General features: G+C 46.5%; 1 protein-coding gene across 3 annotated transcripts in view; it reads right to left on the reverse strand.

Annotated features, from left to right (window-relative positions):
• Positions 1–8,844: 8,844 nt before the first annotated feature.
• Positions 8,845–20,571, reverse strand: part of DLGAP4 (DLG associated protein 4) — a 175,323-nt gene continuing 163,596 nt past the window's right edge. For 2 of the 3 annotated variants that reach the window (XM_063455660.1, XM_063455663.1), the window contains 2 exons: positions 12,492–12,644; positions 8,845–10,889 (listed from right to left, as the gene is read on the reverse strand). In XM_063455660.1, coding sequence (XP_063311730.1) covers positions 10,662–10,889; positions 12,492–12,644 — 381 coding nt within the window. In that variant the 3' untranslated portion in view covers positions 8,845–10,661. The remainder of the gene's footprint in view (positions 10,890–12,491; positions 12,645–20,571) is intronic. The other variant, XM_063455661.1, reaches the window with a different exon arrangement.

Here is a 20,571-nt window from a genome sequence, read left to right on the forward strand (position 1 = left end):
TAGTGAGGGGAGAATAAAATTGCTAACCTGTAAAGTAAAATTAAACTTACCATTCGACGTCTTCTTTTTTCTAAAAACCCGAGTGCAAAAAAAAAAACCCGACAAAAAAGAAAAAACCTGAGCGCAAAAAAAATAATACATCTTCACCCATGGAGGGCTCCGCACAGACTGAGCTCCGCAGGGCGGGGCAAGGCTTATAAAGCCTTGCCCCGCCCTGCAATTAGGCTAAGAACACTCTGATTGGTGGGTTTAAGCCAATCAGAGTGCTCTTTGTCATTTTACAAGCACGGGAAAGTTCTTTGGAACTTTCACACGCTTGTAAAATGACACAGAGCACTGTGATTGGATGGATTTCAAGCCATCCAATCACAGTGCTCTGTGTCATTTTACAAGCGTGGGAAAATTCCAAAGAACTTTCCCACGTTTGTAAAATGACACAGAGCACTGTGATTGGATGGATTTCAAGCCATCCAATCACAGTGCTCTGTGTCATTTTACTAGCGTGGGAAAATTCCAAAGAACTTTCCCACGCTTGTAAAATGACACAGAGCACTGTGATTGGATGGATTTCAAGCCATCCAATCACAGTGCTCTGTGTCATTTTACAAGCGTGGGAAAGTTCTTTGGAATTTTCCCACGCTTGTAAAATGACAAAGAGCACTCTGATTGGCTTAAACCCACCAATCAGAGTGTTCTTAGCCTAATTGCAGGGCGGGGCAAGGCTTTGTAAGCCTTCCCCCACCCTGCGGAGCTCAGTCTGCGCGGAGCCCTCCATGGGTGAAGATGGATTCTTTTTTTGTGCGCTCGGGTTTTTTCTTTTTCGTTGGGTTTTTTTTTTGCGCTCGGGTTTTTTATTTTATTTTTAGTTCGACGGCTATGATGGTTTTTTATTTGCCCTTTTTTGTGGCTGAAAAATGAAGATTTTAGAAAAAAGAAGACGTCGAATGGTAAGTTTAATTTTACTTTACAGGTTAGCAATTTTATTCCCCCCTAACTATTTTTTAGCGTGAGGGGGGTAGGTAGGGGCATTTTTTATTTGGGTGGGGGGTGGGTGACTAGGGGCTTGGGGAACCCTAGTCACCTTGATGGGGGGGGGAATTTACTTAGTGCCCCCACCCGCCGCCCAGGGGTGGGGGCGGGGGGAGGACAGTAGGTCCCCCCCATTATTGTTATAGCCCCCACCCGCCGCCCAGGGGTGGGGGCCGGGAGGACAGTAGGTCGTCCCCCCCCCCCTTATTACTATGATGGCCCCCATCCGCCGCCCAGGGGTGGGGCCGGGGGGGAGGACAGTAGGTCCCCCCCTCTTATTACCATTATGGCCCCCACCCGCCGCCCTGGGGTGGGGGCCGGGGGGGGGGCAGTAGGTCGTCCCCCCCTTATTACTATGATGGCCCCCACCCGCCGCCCAGGGGTGGGGGCCGGGGGGGGAGGACAGTAGGTCCCCCCCCCTCTTATTACCATTATGGCCCCCACCCGCCGGCCAGGGGTGGGGGCCGGGGGGGGAGGACAGTAGGTCCCCCCCTTTATTACCATTATGGCCCCCACCCGCCGCCCAGGGGTGGGGGCCGGGGGGGAGGACAGTAGGACCCCCCCTACTACTATTATGGCCCCCACCCGCCGCCCAGGGGTGGGGGCCGGGGGGGGGAGGACAGTAGGTCCCCCCTCATTATCTTTATGGCCCCCACCCACCGCTCAGGGGTGGGGGCCGGGGGGGGGACAATAGGTCTCCCTCCCTTATTTTACCTTACGGCCCCCACCCGTCGTTTAGGGGTGGGGGGCAATATTTTTTTATTGATTTTTTTTACAGTGAGCAGCCACAGGCTGCTCACTGCTTACTAGACATGCCCCTACTCGCGGTATAGCGAGTAGGGGCATATTATTTACTAATACCAAGTCATTTTTACTTAGTGTTGGTAAATGTGGCTGAAAGACCAGTTTAGGTCTTTCAGCCTTTTAGTAGATAGCTCCCTGATACTGTGGGAATTAGGGAGTTATCTACTAAGCGGCTGCAAGATGCAGCCACAGCAATGAATAGGATCGGAGTTTCATTCATTAGAATGAAATTCCGATACGATCAAAGTACCGAATTGCATCCTAACACCAATGGAGAAACAGTGCTCATTCTGTTAGGATGCAATTCGGCAGTTTTGCCGGCGTTCTGTCTAAGTGACAGGACGTTCGGCAATACTGACAGGAAGCATTGTGGGAACTGGAAGGAAAGCTAGGGATCATGGGAAAATTGCTCTGACCAGCGGAAATGAAGCACACTTTGCTCCTCCGCTGGTCAGAGCTGGTCAAGCGGAGGAATCCTCCATAAGACAAAGAGTCCCTACTTTGTCTTATGATTTTAAAGAAAACTAAAGAAGACAGGAAGAAATGAATAACAGATCCCGAGAGAGGGGGAGAAGAGGAAGAGATTGAGGAAAGGTAAGTTCGGCATGACAGTGCCGCTTTAAGAACCATGGGACCCAGTGTCACTTAACTGAGGTAGCAGCAAAGAAAGAGGAAGTTGTATACTGGACACTGCCTATTATGCTACAAAGAGGATGCTGATTGGCTGTTCCTGTTGCTAGGAAGATAGACCTCATGTTATTTACTGGTTTCTTTTATACTGATTTAATGTTATTTTTCTTTGCTGCTGAGGTAAATAAAGAAAGAGTGCAGCATAATAGGAGCCTCCGTGTCTTAATAAAATTGAAATTTGCCAGATTGGTTTGCTGGGCCTATGCTGCCTTTGAGACCGTATGGCAGCCCAGAAATGAAAATTAACCCCATGATGGCATATCATTTGCAAAAGAAGACAACCCAGGGTATTCAAAATGGGGTATGTCTAGTCTTTTTTTAGTAGCCACTTAGTTACAAACTGTGGCCAAAGTTAGCGGTCATGTTTGTTTTTTCACACAACAACGGCACAAATAACTAGACTAGAATAAATTCCTTAGTAAATTCTCAATATGTACTTCAACCCACCCCCTGCAGGCATTGTGATTAACCTTTGAACACCACTTCTGATGATGTCAGCCAAGCAGGCCAGGGTCAGAACCAATAGCAGCAGCAGACTGAGATAACGGTAAGAGTTTTGCTATATTTCGGGGGACAAGGGAGAGCCAGGGGGGCTAGATGGTGGTTTTAACACTAAGGTCAGGACCCTATAGTGTTCCTTTAACAAATTTAAAGACCAGGAAGGGGTTGTTTTAATTTTGGTGGGTACTTTAATCCCTGATTGGATAGGGTGACCTTTCAGAATTTAATACAGCGTCATATAAATGTGGTGGTTGCGGTGTTTCTATGTCATGCATCCTCCAAGAGGTTTACAGATATGGAGACTGAATGATTCCATTATCGATGAGCCTGACACCTTCTAGGTCAGTGGTTCCCAACCTTTTTTTACTTAAAGGGACACTATAGTCACCAGAACAACTACAACTTATTGAATTTGTTCTGGTGAGTAGAATCATTACCTTCAGGCTTTTTGCTGGAAACTTTTCATAGAAAACGCAGTGTTTACATTACAGCCTAGTGATAACTTCACTGGCCACTCCTCAGATGGCTGTTAGAGATCCTTCCTGGGTCATGGCTGCCTAAAATGCATCCAAACATGCAGTGTCTCCTCCCTCTGCATGCAGACACTGAACTTTCCTCATAGAAATTAATTGATTCAATTCATCTTTATGAGGAGATGCTGATTGGCCAGTGCTGTGTTTGAATCATGCTGGCTCTGCCCCTGATCTGCCTATTTGTCAGTCTCAGCCAATCCTATGGGGAAGCATTGTGATTGGATCAGGCTACGACTTCTGATGATGTCAGCAGACTGTTTTCTGAGGCATGACGGGACCAGGGGGGCTAGGAATACATGTTTGTGTTCCTGACCCTATAGGGATCCTTTAAATACCCCTTGGCAGACCATTTCCATAAAATGTACCCCCATATTAGCAAAATGTTTGTAATTAATAAAGTTTCTTTTATTTCAAATGTATATGTTTTTCTCTGCCTAATTTCCCATTTTTCTGCCTGCTGGTGACATTATGGAAAGAGGGTGACAGTTTGGGGGCAGCGTGTAGGAGGGAGACAGCGGTGAGGGGGGTAGTGACAGCGGGAAGGGAGGCAATGACAGTGTTAGAGGGTGGCAATTGGGGGAGGGGCAGTGACAATGTGGTAGGGCGACAGTGGAGAGTGGGCAGTGACAGGGTGGTAGGGCGATGGTGGGGAGGGGGCAGTGACAGTGTGGGAGGAGGCAGTGACAGGGTGGAAGGATGACAGTAGGGAGGGGGCAGTGACAGTGCGGGAGGGTGGCAGTGGGTAGTTACAGTATGGGAGGGAGACAGTGGGGAGGCGGGCAGTGACAGTGTAGGAGTATGACAGTAGGGAGGGGGCAGTGACAGAGTCGTAGGGCGACGGTGGGGAGGGGGCAGTGACAGGGTAGTTACGGGGCCGAAGGGAGACAGGGGGCAATTACTGGGTGGTAGGGTGATAGTGGGGAGGGGGCGGTGACAGTATTGGAGGATGACAGTGGGAAGGGGGCAGTAACCGTGTGGAAGAATGGCAGTGGGGAGGCGGCAGTGACAGGTGGTAGGGTGACAATGTGGGAGGGTACCAGTGTGGAAGGGAGACGAGAGGGAGGCAGTGACAGTGTGGGAGTGGGGAGGAGGGCAGTGATACTGTGGGAGGGAGACAGTGGGGAGCAGGCCAGTGATAGTGTGGGAGGGAAACAGTGGGGAGGGGAGCAGTGGCAATGTGGGAGGGAGACAGTTGGGAGGTGGCAGTGTGGGAGGATGACAGTGGGGAGGATGGCAGTTGCAGTTTGGAAAGGAGACAGTGGGGAGGATGGCAGTTGCAGTTTGGGAGAGAGACAGTGGGGAGGAGGACAGTGATAGTGTGGGAGGGAGACAGTGGGGAGGGGGGCAGTGACAGTGTGGGAGGATGAAAGTGGGAAGAGAGACTGGAGAGGGGACAGCGTTGGAGGATGACAGTGGGGAGGGGGCAGTGGCAGTGTGGGAGGATGACGGGGGTGCAGTGACAGTGTGGGAGGGAGACAGTAGGGAAGAGGGCAGTGATAGTGTGGTAAAGAAACAGTGGGGAGGGGGCAGAGGGGGACAGTGGCAGTCGTAGGGGGCAGTGTTGGAGAGTGACAGTGGGGCGGAGGGCAGTGTGTGTGAGGGAGACAGTAGGGAGGAGGCATTGGTAGTGTGGGAGGCTTACAGTGGGGATGGGGCAGTAGCAGTGTGGGAGGGAGATGGAGGGGGCAGTGGCAGTGTGGGAGGGAGATGGAGGGGGTAGTGGCAATGTGGGATGGAGGGGGCAGTGGCAGTGTGGGAGGGAGATGGAGGGGGTAGTGGCAATGTGGGAAGGATACAGTGGGGAGGGGATAGTGGCAATGTGGGAGGGAGACAGTGGGGCGGGGGCAGTGGCAGTGTGGGAGGGAAACGGTGGGGAGGGAGCAGTGGGAGGGTGACGGGGAAGGGGGCAGTGACAGTGTGGGAGGATGACTGTGGGGAAGAGTGACAGTGGGGAGATGGGCAGTGTGTGAGGATGACCGTGTGGAGGGGGGCAGTGTGGGAGGATGACAGTGGGGGAGGGTGACAGTGGTGAGGGGGGCAGTGTGGGGAGGAGGCAGTGGCAGTGTGGGAGAGTGATGGTGAGGAGGTGGGCAGTGTGGGAGGGGGGTAGTGGGGGAGAGTGACAGTGGGGAGGCTGTTCTATCATTCTGCTATAGCACTTAGGTAAGTGCTTCTAACCTCTCTCACTCTCTATTCTTACCCTAACCCTTGGGGTAAGGGTAAAAATAAAGTGTGAGAAATCAGTGTAAGGCTCCTCCATCCTGTCACTCCGTTCCAGCCATAAAGCATGAAAGAAACAAATCCAGGGCAACCAGTCTCGGGGCAATATACCCTGGATCGCCTCAGCTCCCCATTACAGAATTGTTTTTTGCTACCCACAGGGGAGCTGAATTGTACCCCTGGGGGTACACGTACCACAGGTTGGGAACCCCTGCTCTACAATTTAATGATGGATTGTGAAAATGATGGTGATAATCAAAGAGCTAAATTCTTAGTTCATCAGACCAGAGCACTTGGTTTAAAAACAAAAACAAAACACACAATGGCTTATCTATGGGCTATGTTGCATGCTTCAGACATTATTTAGTTTTTGTGGTAAAATGACATATGCAAATCAGTTTTACGCAAGTATCGCTGGGTACGGTTGCACAATTGCTCCACTGCCAGCTAAATTTTCCTGCAGGTCCTTTGCATTTATAGGAGTTTTTATTTGTGTTTCAGACCAATGTATGTGCAGTTCCAGTTAAGGAGACATAAGCATAAATTGATTATGGTGCCGGGAGTCCACTTGCACTGCCATTCAGTGTTAAACCAGTTTCCAGCAGTTTAACACTGAATGAAAGTTCCAGGCCTGTACTGGAGGTATGGCTAAGGCAAACATTACACACTTCCTTCTAGCTATACCAATTCATACCAGCAATTGGGGCTTGATCGTCTGAAACCAGTCATATGGCACTCTCAGCCAGTCAAGGGACCCATTGCTGCTCAGGGTTATGCTTCTGCATTTGCGAATGCAGCATAGAGATGGGCTACATTAAAAACAGTTGAACGCTCATTAGGACTGCGCCAGGACACTCCAGTCACTATAACCACTTCAATAAGATATAGCAGGTACAGTGCCTAAAGTGTCCCTTTAAGATCTTATCTTAAGGTCAACTTTTTCTTAATGTCCATGCTGTCGGTGGATATCTTTTTGTATCCGTTTCCATAATTATGTTTATTGTTTGACCCTCAGTCACCTGCTTAGAGGAGCACATAATAATGTAAGGACATTACCCTGAGAGTTGCCATGAGTCACAGAATTAAGTCAGTGCTAGACTATGATCAAGACCTAACAAGCCAATTTAGGCACTGAAGGCTTCAGAGACCTCAAGAAATCATTATTTGATCAACAGGAGTGCCCAAACCTTTGCACATACCACATCTGCTGTGTTATTTGTGTCCGTTAAATTCTGCAACAAACCCCCCCAAAAAACGTGTATTAAATCTTATATTTGTTCACAGCAGAGTTAGTTTAGAAGTTGTTTTTTTAACATCAAAATTTAACAAATGTATGATTTGGTCAGGAATACACACGCTCGTTTGTTTTTTTGCAAAATATGTTGGTCTAAAACAGAGGTATGCATCCTTCGGCAGTCAAGATGTTGTAGACTACTTTTCCTTGTTGCATTGCCTGCTGGGTCCCCCCTCCTGTCATGCTTATCCATAACAATATACAAAATCCTTTTGAATCAAGACATCCTTGTAGATTCATATATATTTATCATACTAGATTTATTTTTAGTGTTTGCATACCTGGTTTCTGGTGGGCATTTAAGGGATAGGTGCAAGTGTGTAGCTGCAATTGCATGTATTTTAGTTGTTATATTTTGCATTGGAACTCTGTTCAATAGGTTTATACTGCTTTATATACTAGTTTAATTCTGTCTGATAAATGTGTGGCCAAGCCTACCTGCACCTAAGTATTGTGATGATCAAGAGGGTTCTCCCAAGTATTTCTTTAAAATCACACAACCTTTTTGTGCTCTTACTATTTGTTTTAATGTGTTTTCCTTTACATGTTGTCATAGCATAGAATCAAAACTTACCAGGTTTATGTGCAATATTAATTTTCTGCAATCCCAAGGCCTGCTGACCACTTTGATGTTGGCTGGTTGTCCTGGTCCAACATGGAATTTTAACTACAATGCACATACTAAATGAGCTCTTGGAATCTAGTCTGAAGTGTTGGTTCAGTGTGTTAACCATTAGTGATATTATAATCCCACAAAGTCTTTGGCTCACTTTGAAGTAGAACTGTAAACCCTGGCATCAAGAGATATGGGTTCAGGTGTTGCCAAAGGAGTAGCTTTCGTTGTCTGTCTACCCAATCATTTGTAAGAGTTGTCTATAAACGTCTTCAGTGAATCTTCCACTGTGGTCGGTCAGGTCTGGAACGGATTTAAAACATCTAAAATGTTACTTTAAAAGAGGATACTAAAGTAGATCAAGATTTTTCCCACAGTTGGACCCCATTAATATTAGTGTGTTTTCTCCAAGGATCGTGAATGTACAACTAAGTTAGTATCTTATGATTTTCCCTCTGATGGTATTTTGAGACAATAGAACACTTCAGTTGGCACCTTTTATTTAATGGTGATTGATCAATCAGCTGCCAAGTGACATATCATCATTAGCCGAGAATATTACCTTTTGTAGTCCTCTTGGAATGGGCAGCAGATATATGTATATAGAACTGGTACAGCAATACTTTGATCATCATTTTGCTCTCCAGCTTGCCGTCCGCTTATAAAGACGCTGCAGACCTCTTCAACAAATCATACTAACCAATGATCCGTAAGTTATGTATCTACAGCTCAGTAAACAGTCTATCAATACATGCTTAAGAAAATAATTAAAACATTATAAGATCCTATCCCATTACAAATACCCATAGACTCCGTAAAAACGTTTCTGCAGAGGCAGAACGGACTCTGAAAGATTAACTTTATAAATTAGTTGAAAGAGCCACTTTGTGCATGACAAAATGGATGAAACATACACTCCTCATTTTGTAGTAATACAATAATATCCCCTTGCTGCTTTAGAAGGGAACTGTCATTTATCTGGGATTTGTACCATTGGAAAAAAAAAAACGAAAAAAAACCCAAAAAAACATTAAAAACCATATATAACTTGTGTTAACTTTTTTTTCCATGAAATTAAATTTTAAAATTTATATTAAAGATTTAGCAAGTTACATCATAATCCTGTTCAGACAAGGCAAATAATGCAAATGGAGAGAAGAAATAGAAACATTGTTTAATTCCTCCTCTTCTCTGTATGCTTTTTCTATGCTGACTGTCAGGTACAAAGGTCAGCGTTTATAACAATGAAAGACAGGGACCTAAAATGGGGGCACCCAGTTGCAGGCTAAAGAGGTGTGGATTTCTGTATATTGTAAATACATAGTCATTAAATTTAGGGATAAGTAAGCATGATATTAAAAATCACAAGTGACAGTTCCTCTTTAAACATGATATGGATTGTAGGGAACGCTGATTTGTCTACTCCCTCCACTTTTTAGGTTATGACCAAAATTGTCCTTGTTGAAGCATTATTATGAATGCAAATAATTCCATAGGTCAGGCTCTATTGCTCTTTATTGTTAACGCCCCTAGGAATAGATTTTTTTTTTTCTCCAAAAGTCATCAAAACTGTTTTGTTTTTTTCTTAAATTTATTTTTGTCCTACAAATCCTGTTTACACGTCTTTGAAACGTGAAGTTTAGTCCTGTCCGTGTTACAAGGGGAAGAAACCGGCAATCCTTAGTGATGTCATCAACGAAGGAGGAGGGGCAAAGGAGAACATGATGTAATCAATGGATAGCTATACTCATCATTATACAGTGTGGACCTGCTCGATAGTGTACAGAGTCCACGTTCTTACATAGCAGAATGGGTGCATTAATTATGTCAAGGGATACTCTCTATCATTATATAGCAAGCCGAGTCCATTAGTGTATAGATACGCTACATGAATTTGTATATCTTGCTATATAATGATGTAAAGATACTCTTCCTCATACAACCCAGCATTTTTATTTTGGTGTATACAGATACCCAGCATCATCATACAGGGGCAATGTGCTCATCAGGGTATAGGAATACTGTGCACCACTAAACACTTGTTGTGTTTACTATCTGTATAAAGATACTTAAATCTCATTATATAGTGCAGTGTGCTTACTCTATCAATGTGTTGCTGGCCAACCTGGCACAAGGTGTTAAATCAGTGATACCCACAGCTTATAGCCAAGGCAGGTTATTGCCCTCACAGAGAGAAATTCCCTAGACCACCTGTATTTATCAGTAAAAAAAGGCATGATTAAAGTTTAAAAATAAATACGCGTAAAATGCAAGTTAGGCCAGGAACACATTGCAACATGGAGCCTGATATTTAGAGCGCAGAGCAGAATGGGGTATCCTGTACTGCCACTCAGTGATTATTACCGCGCAGAAGGATGCCCCACCGGCCATACTGCCGGGACAGATTACATTTGAATCCACCACAAACAATTTAGGGCTGAATGAGCGGAGTACTACTCAGTACCATCCTACAAAAAAGGCGCATGCTCCTGCTCAAGGATAAACAGGGGAAAGGGGAGAATAGGTCATCGGGAGTGGGATTGGTTCCTTATTGCAATAGGTGTTACTTACAGAGACAAAGGTGAAACAAAGATGGCATATTGTCCAAAGAAACAGGGTGCTCACTTTGTGCAAATGTTTTTTTTTTTCTAGGGTGCCTTATTGCCACAGCCCAGGATAAAGTGGGGCAGGGTGCTGTATCATGAGATATCCCCCACACGCACCCTCCACACAGGGTTCTCTTCCCCACACAGATCTGAAAAGCTCATTAATATTAATAAGAATAATTCGGTAACAAGAAATCCTGGCACTCTCACTCTCTGGCACCCTCCTGGCAGCTCCATAACCACCTCAACAAAAAAGACAAAAACGTGTTCTTGTGCCTTCATCCCTGTGTTTCCAATTTGAGTTTGTCAGTAAGTCTGTGGATGCCGACATCCTCCATGATCCTCCAGCTCAGCACCCAAGGGTGGACCACTCAAAGCCGCGTCTGAGCCTCAGGAACATAAATCTCAATGCTGTCCGCACTCTCAGTGGCAGAGTTCTGGCGCACCGAGGCGGCTCTCTTGGCTGCCATAAGCCTCTTGCGGGCTTCTTGTCGCTGCTTGTCACTGTTGGAGGTGCCAGGGGCTTTATCACGACTAAGTGGGGGCTTGGGCCGGGCTGGCTTCTTTGGCACAGGGGGAGGTGGCCTCTTTACTTCCTGCTGACGGAAAGGATAAAATGTAAACAAATATAACTGATCGGGCAAATGCAACAGAATGAATTCATAAAAAAAAAAAAAGAATTTTACGTTTTAGACCAAAATAAACATTATGGAAAAAAAAAAGAAAAAATCCTAATGTTTTTTCCAGTTCCAGTTTGGGAACAATACCTCAATACTCTTTAAAATATACAAGCTCCACATATTCCACTGAACTCCCTTTTGATACTAAATATAGTAATGATAATATAACCAACACTACTTTTAAATTTGTGGACATTGCACATTATTTCTCATTAGAAAGAGATCCTCCAAGCAGTATCTAATTGTGTTATTTAAAAATCTCAACCCTACCTTTAGTATAGGACAAGACCCTTTAGCTTTACACTGATGAAAGGATCACTATATTAAAAAATAGTTTTGATGCAACAGTTGTCCTTGCGTGGAGAGACTTCTCAGCCCAAGCTGCACGTGTGCTGTGAGCATGCCCAACTTAGAAAAACTGAATTAGGCAGCCAGACCAGCATTTAAACCACTAATCAAAATCTTGAAAACATTTTTGGTATAGGCAGATCAGCTTGCTCACCAATTGTGGGTGGACAGTAAGAGGATGTGCTGAAAAGTGTCTGAAAAGGAACATAGAGCTAATGGACAAGCAAATTAAAAGGGATACTCTAGGCGGAAGTGGTCTGGGTGCCAACTCCCACTACCCTTAACCCTGCAGGTGTAATTATTGCAGTTTTCATAAACTGCAATATTTACCTTGCAGGGTTAAGTCCTCCTCTAATGGCTGTCCATTAGACAGCCACTAGAGGGACTTCCGTGTTCATAGAACACAAAAAGTGTTTTAAGCAATGCTGGACATCCTCACTCTATGTGAGGACCTCCAGCGTCGCCGAAATCCCCATAGGAAAATATTGAATAATGCTTTCCTGTGGGGAGGTCTAATGCGCGTGCGTGGCCATTGTCGCGCATGCGCATTAGGTCTCCCCCGCTGGCTGACGTCGGCGGGGGAGGAGAGTAGGCGGAGTCTGACTCAGCGCCGAGTGACATCGGCGCTCTGGTAACTTCAGCAACTTGGGATGGGGGAGTGGGAGGGAGAGGGGCACTGCAGGGTCCTGCAGTGCCAGAATAACGTGTATGTTTTCCTGGCACTGGAGAATCCCTTTAAGGACTACGAAAGAATAAACAAAGAATACCCTAGCATACATTGGATTGCTAAATACACATTGTACTGTAGTAAATCGCAAAAAGAGAAGCAGAGTAGAAAAAAAACAAAAAAAAAACGAAATTGTGTCAAAAGAACACTATAACCAATACAGACCGCTGCAGTGGTTATACCAGGAGTTCCATGGCACATCCCAATATAACGGTTTGACTTCTTACCTGGTATCTTTAGTTTAACCTTGGGTTACCATGGGGGGGGGGGGTACCAGGGCACTCCTAGCACCATAATTACTGTAGAGCACTATAGTGATTATTGTGCCTGGAGTGTACCTTTAAATCCCAGATGCCCACTGTGGTCATGTGTAGTACTGCTGGGGCTAGGAGGGGAGAGGAACCATACATTCTTTATAATAAATGGAGGATACAGAAGTCACTTACGTTCCTGTCGGGGATCTCACTCAGAATCCAGCCATTAGCCTTGAGCTGGAAGAGTTCATCGAACTTCATGCTGATATCCTCTATCGAGAGCTGTAAAAGGTCCCAGAAACCGGCCAGGTCCTGTGCAGAGGGGCGCGGGTTAGAGTTCGGATTCTGGAGGGGGGCAAGCAAGAGGAAGGATTTAGAAAAGTAGAAAAACAAAGATTAAAATATATTCACACTATTATTATTGCCATTTATATAGCGCAAACAGATTCTGTAGCGCTTTACAATATTTTGAGAGGGGGAATGTAACAATAAATAGGACAATTACAAGAAAACTTACAGGAACAATAGGTTGAAGAGGACCCTGCTCAAACAAGCTTACAGACTATAGGAGGTGGGGTATTAGAAACATTAGGATAGGAAATATCAAATAGGAGTGAAGCAGAGCTGGAGGAGAGAGCAAAGCACTGTCCCATAGGAGAGAGCAAGAGACAGGTATGTAAGGTAGAGATTACTCTGGGAGGCCATAAGCTTTCCTGAAGAGATGGGTTTTAAGGCCCTTCTTAAATGATTGAAGACTAGGGGAGAGTCTGACGGCAGTAGGCAAGCTATTCCATAGGAGAGGAGCCGCCCGCGAGAGGTCCTGCAAGCGTGAGTTGGCCGTGCGAGCAGCGGTCAGGAGGTGGTCACGGGCAGAGCGGAGGGTACGAGGAGGGGCAGAGCGGAGGGTACGAGGAGGGGCATACCTATGGATCAGTGAAGAGATATAAGAGGGGCTGGAATTGTTCAGTGCTTTAAATATATGGGTTAGCACTTTGAATTGACTCCTGTAGGATACAGGGAGCCAATGTAAGGACTGGCAGAGGGGTGACGTGTGAGAGGACCGACTAGAGAGGAAAATCAGTCCAGCTGCAGCATTCATTACAGACTGTAGCGGGGCAATACGGCTTTTGGGGAGACCAATCAGGAGAGGGTTACAGTAATCCATGCGGGAAATTACTAGAGCATGGACAAGCAACTTGGTAGCATCTTGCGTAAGAAAGGGGCGGATGCGGGCTATGTTTTTGAGTTGGAACCTACAGGACTTGGCAACAAACTGGATGTGAGACTCAAAGGTGAGACCATAGTCAAGTATGACGCCAAGACAGCGCGCTTGCAGGGATGGACTTATGTGGATATCACTGACTTGAAGGGAGAGTGAGAGAGGAGTATCAGTATTAGGAGGAGGAAAGACAAGGAGTTCAGTTTTAGAGAGGTTAAGTTTGAGAAAGCGTGACGATATCCAGTCAGAGATGGAAGAAAGGCAAGCAGTGACACGTTGCAGGACGGCAGGGGAGAGGTCCGGGGAGGAGAGGTATATCTGAGTGTCATCAGCGTACAGGTGGTAGTGGAATCCAAAAGAGGCAATAAGTTTTCCAAGAGAGGCAGTATAAAGAGAAAATAGAAGGGGACCAAGGACAGAGCCTTGGGGAACTCCAACCGAGACAGGACGTGGGGAGGAGGTATCCTTGGAAAAGGAGACACTGAATGAACGTTGGGAGAGATAGGAGGAAAACCAAGAGAGGACAGAGTCACAGAGACCGAGCGATTGAAGAGTTTGAAGGAGGAGAGCATGATCAACGGTGTCAAAGGCAGCAGAGAGGTCAAGGAGAATTAATATGGAGTAGTGACCTTTGGATTTAGAGAGAGCAGTTAAAGATGTGTGTTAGGGTAGGCACAAGACAAGGGGAGAGAGATCTGATGAGGTGAGATGGGACAGGATCGAGCGGGCAAGTGGTGAGGCGAGAGGAACGGAGAAGCGCAGCCACCTCTTGGTTAGTAGCTGGGGAGAAAGTCTGGAGGGTAGGGAAAGCATGATTTACGTGTGGTTGAGAAAGAGAACGGCAAGGAGGGGAGAATTGTTTCCTTAGCTGTTCAATCTTGTCAGTAAAGTAACATGCAAAGCTATCACAGTAGAAGAACAAAAAGATATATATATATATATACACACACACACACACACAGTAGAATTCAATCATGGACTCAAACATCACATGAAGTGCACACCATCATTCAATCATTCAATCATTTTTGGCTCCTGTCGCACTATCCTGAATATATGAAAGCACACTCTTGCAGCACTAGTCTGCTCTATATATGAACAACTTGTCATTCTGCTCTGAGAAAGCAAACCACCGTTTCATAGCCAGGCATGTCACCGGTGATACAAATCTACAAACAGCCAGCACTGTTTGCACCAATCCTGGTCTCAAATTGCCAAAACGGGCACATATGTAAATAAGCGCACACACAGTGTTGCCATTTTGTTTTCTGATGTTCAACCCTAAATTTGTGTGGGATCCCTTCACAAACACCTGCTGTAGTCCTCACAACAGATTCCTTATTTTAGCTTTGCAAATGGCACACAATAAAAAAAACAAAAAACTGTTGTGTAGATTTCCTGGTAAGATTTAGCCAATTCTATAGTGTTAAAATCACCATCTGGTCCCCCAAATAAAGTCAAATCTGCAACTGCTGGCTCTGCCCCTGATATGCCTGCTTGGTTGACATCATCCGAAGTTTTGTTCTGAGCCAACCACAAAGCTTTCCCATAGGATTGACGGAGACTGTCAAGAAGGCAGATCATGGGCAGAGTCAGCACAAGCCAAACAGCATTTCCTCAGAGATGTATTGAATCCTTGCATCTCTATGAGGATAGTTCAGTATCTACATGCAAAGGTTGGAGACACTGAATGGCAGTGCGCACTCAGGAAGCACCTCTAGTAGCCATCTGAGGAGTGGCCACTGATATTATCCCTAGGCTGTAATGTAAGCACTGCATTTTCTCTGAAAACAGTGTTTAATGCAAAAAGCCTGAAGGTAATGATTCTACTCATCAGAACAAATGCAATAAGCTGTAGTTGTTCTGGGACTATAATGTCCCTTTAACCTGAAAAAGCAGCCGTTAGCAGCAAAACCCTGTAGTAATGTGGTTACTTAGTTACATATTGTCAATTCAATTGTCATGTTGGTAGAAATACATTTCCTCTATTTTTATTTATTTGAGCTGCATTTTAATGCACTCTTATTATTTATTTATGAATACATGTAATATTAGAGTGAGGAACTGTCACTTCTGGAAGTGAGAATTTCATTCTCTCAACCAAGTAAACATTGTTTCAGCACTTACTGTGGATAAATAGGGCTGAGGAGGTTTTAAACAAAATAAGTGTAAAAACAAATGACCACAATACAGAGATAACTTTTATCTATTTGGTTGTGCAAAAATCTCAGCAATGACATTTCCTCTTTCAAAAAAAGCTTTTGACGAGAAACTTTGCTGAAACTGAAAGTCAGTGGAAAGGGATTTATATGAATGTATGGAAACTCCCTTCTTGAAACGTGTCATTTACTCTGATAAATTACTACAGCCAAGTATCCCAGTGTACACAACAGATTCCGTAACACAGCAGATTCTCACACCCTGCACATATTCACAAAGCAAAACACATCCAATCATTTCACTGTAAACCCTAAATGCACCCAATCCAAAGACAAGGAATCAAAATCAAGACTAAAATTTGTGTTTTTACATAGAAAGCAAACAAACACGATCTGATTTCTCACCTCATCAAAAAAAAAAATAATCAAATGTCTCTCTGCTTTATTCTCCATTATACTTAATACAGTGGCACTGTTGAGCCTTCATTTGACAAAGTTTTGCACACCGTAAATGGTATATATGGAGTTTACCTCCATGAACAATTTGTACTGATATGCTTTCTTTCTATTTATGCAGTGTTTTTTTGTTTTTAATTTGATTTATTTTCTTCTTATATCAAATTGATTTTACCTTTTAATAAAACAAAAAATAAACTTGCGTTTATCACTGCAAGCAAATAAATAGTAACTGGCATCAGGCATTTCAGCAGTATCGGACGCCCACTCATATCGCACATGAGTCATCTTATCCACTCACAAACAAGAGTGAATATTATGCACTGACATTCATGTGCGCAATCACGGTGTAGTTGCTACGAGAGCTTTTTCCCCCCCTCATGCCTACAGGTTCTGACGTGGCTTAAGCAGTCTCTAATTAAATAGTTTTATACTTGGCAAAACAAGGCTCTATGCTACATGTCTTATTTTCCGAATGTCTTCCAAAAGCTCTGAGGACATGCAGACTTGATCCTTGAAAGTACCTTACTCTGGTGGAAGGGATATGAAAAAGATTTGTACTTCTGCAAATGCACCCCATTACGCAATGCTCTGGCAGGTCCATATCTTCCAATCTTGGTACCGTAGAACAGGGTGGAGAGAGAGGAGCCATGAAGTATCCTGTAATATCATTAGTTATCCGTTTCCTTATATCAGACCAGCAGTGAATGGAAATTGTACCCACAAAATCCCTAGGGAATGTATTCATTTAGTATGTTGTGGAATAACTGTAGCAGGTATATGAACAAGCAAACACATACCAATATGTCTTTAGCTTTTGCTAGATTTTAAGTCTGTAGCAAGGTATGAATATTACCCTGTTCAATAGTTCACATTTCATTGAACTCGGGAGTAAAGAAGAAATTGATGCATTTGAGAATAGGACCTGTGACCCTGAAGCTTAAAACTTGTATTAAGACACACTGCAGCAAAGATATTATGGTCTCGTATTAAAGTTCTTTTAAAGATAGGGGCACTTTGTAACTTTTGAGCATCATATACCAACCTTGGTACACCACATTACCGTACGAGAGCAAGAGAGCACGCCTTGCACCGAACTGGTTTTCCTTATGCTATATAGATAAGTGATCATAAAGGAGCTATAGTACCCCCTGGTGGCTGAAACATGTAGTGATCTGGTTCAGCATGAATTGTATTACATCTGAGACAATTTAAAGAGACACTCCATTCCTCCAAAGCAGACATACGGGAGGGTTTTCACTTTCATTTGCTTTAAATGGTCGTAAAATGGAAGCATTGATTTCAAGAAGCATTGTTGGATGGGATTGCTGTACTACATGCATGGTTAATCAACGTGCTACATTATGAAAAGCTTCTGATTACATGATCTAGGATAAAATCACTCGGTTTGCACAATCTGATGTAAGCAGCAGCTGGTTTATAGGGAATATACATATGGAATTTGTATTGCCCGAAGCCTGGAACATGCAGTTTTGGCACCAGATAGTATGTCTCATTTTAACCTTAGCCCTGCTGCTTTCATGAAGATACAAGCCTATAGCTTGTGAGCACTCTTTATAATGCAATCATATAAGAAGGGAGCGGTCATTCCCAGATCCGCAAGATGTGCAATGTGGCTAAGGACAGTAAGGTATTGGCATGTATAAAAAGGGGCATTAACTCTCGGGATGAGAATATAATTTTGCCTCTTTATAGGTCACCAATAAGACCACACCTTGAATATGCTGTGCAATTTTGGGCCCCTGTTCTAAAGAAGGGTATTATGGCACTACAAAAAGTGCAGAGGCGGGCTACAAAATTAATAAAAGGAATGGAACATTTTAGCTACAAAGAAATGTTAACAAATTTAAACTTCTTTAGTTTAAAAAAACGGCACCTCAGCTAATACTTCCTCATTTACCAAAGCAGCACATAGAGATGGGCTCCTGGGGACTCTTTTTAGCATTAATTAAAAACGGTTTAATGCTGAATGGAAGGATGGAGAAAGGGGACTCCAGACACTATATTTACTTAATTGAGATGAAGCACTTCGTGTTTACAGTGTCCCTTTAACTACTAGCAAGCGATAACTCCTCCCCGGTGGATCACCAGTCAATTAACCCACATGGACGACCAGGTATTTTTTTTTTAGCCTCTGCTGAACTACTTGGCCTCCTCCCTGCAGAAAAGTAGATGGGGGAAAAACATTTCCACCAACCTACAAGAACATGCAAGCGCGCATGCACGCACAATCAGCACACAAAGCCACTTGCTAGAGTCAGCCAAAACACACCTCATACTACAGAGGGAGAGACAACATGGTGGACATAGGATGAGACCCTCTGCCCAGGGCTCTAGTCAGTGGACTCAATTTTTCAGTAGTTTCTCATACGAAGTAGATCAGACCAGAGGCCTAGCGTGGGGGGTGCAGAGAGGGCCGGCTGCACCGGGCGCAACATCTGGGGGGGCGCGGACTGGCCCACCGGGACACCGGGAAATTTCCCGGTGGGCCGGCACACTAGGGGGCCGGTGCGCGGCCGCCTAGTGTGCACCAGCCCTGGCAGCAATTACAGGGTGACCGGCAGGAGGGGAAGCGCTCCCCTCCTGCCGGTCACAGAATGTAGCGTGGCCGAGCAGGCAGACTGGGTAGGGGAGCTTCTGATCCCCTACCCGGTGTAACAGGAAGCAGTAAGCGAGCCAAGAATGCTCCTCCCGCAAGCAGGCAGGTTGGAGCGTTGCCTGCCTGCTGTTCTCGCGGGAGGAGAGCGAAGTCAGCCTGCAGCCAGAGGAGCTGCAGGCTGAACAGCACGCGCCACCACTGGACCACCAGGGATTGAATTGAAGCTGTTCCCCCTCTCCCCTGGGCCCTGACCAAAGGTAAGGGGGGGAGGGGAGTAATACAAAAGTTTTTTTTTTTTTTTTTTTAAATAGAAATATATCAATGCTTTAACCCCCCCATACACACACACACAGAACCCCCCCATGCAAACAGAACCCCCCCCCCCCACGCACACACACACACAACCCCCACCCCCCACGCGCACACACACAACCCCCCCCACGCGCGCACACACACAGATCCCCCCCACGCACGCACGCACACAACCCCCCCCACGCACGCACACAACCCCCCCACGCACGCACACAACCCCCCCACGCACACGCACACACACACACAACCCCCCCACGCACACGCACACACAACCCCCCCACGCGCGCGCGCACACACACACACACACACACAACCCCCCCACGCGCACACACACACCCCCCACGCGCGCACACACACACCCCCCGCGCGCGCACACACCCCCCCGCACACACACACACACCCCCACACCCCCCCCACGCACACACACCCCCCCACGCACACACACACCCCCACACCCCCCCCACGCACACACACCCCCCCCACGCACACACACACACCCACGCACACACCCCCCCACCACGCGCACACACACACACCCCCCCACGCACACACACACACACACACACCCCCCCACGCACACACACACACCCCCACGCACACACACACACACAACCCCCCCACGCACACACACACACACACAACCCCCCCCCACGCACACACACAACCCCCCCCACGCACACACACACACAACCCCCCCCACGCACACACACACACAACCCCCCCCACGCACACACAACCCCCCCCCACGCACACACAACCCCCCCCACGCACACACAACCCCCCCCACGCACACACAACCCCCCCCACGCACACACAACCCCCCCCACGCACACACAACCCCCCCACGCACACACAACCCCCCCCGCACACACACACACAACCCCCCACGCGCACACACACACACACAACCCCCCACGCGCACACACACACACAACCCCCCACGCGCACACACACACACAACCCCCCCGCACACACACACACACACACAACCCCCCCGCACACACACACACACACAACCCCCCCCACGCACACACAACCCCCCCCACGCACACACAACCCCCCCCACGCACACACACACACAACCCCCCCCACGCACACACAACCCCCCCCCACGCACACACAACCCCCCCCACGCACACACAACCCCCCCCACGCACACACAACCCCCCCCACGCACACACAACCCCCCCACGCACACACAACCCCCCCCCGCACACACACACACAACCCCCCACGCGCACACACACACACACAACCCCCCACGCGCACACACACACACAACCCCCCACGCGCACACACACACACAACCCCCCCGCACACACACACACACACACAACCCCCCCGCACACACACACACACACAACCCCCCCCACGCACACACAACCCCCCCCACGCACACACAACCCCCCCCACGCACACACACACACAACCCCCCCCACGCACACACAACCCCCCCCACGCACACACACACACAACCCCCCCCACGCACACACACAACCCCCCCAC

Source organism: Pelobates fuscus, chromosome 5 (genome assembly GCF_036172605.1).
Source record: "Pelobates fuscus isolate aPelFus1 chromosome 5, aPelFus1.pri, whole genome shotgun sequence".
Lineage (NCBI taxonomy): Eukaryota > Metazoa > Chordata > Amphibia > Anura > Pelobatidae > Pelobates > Pelobates fuscus.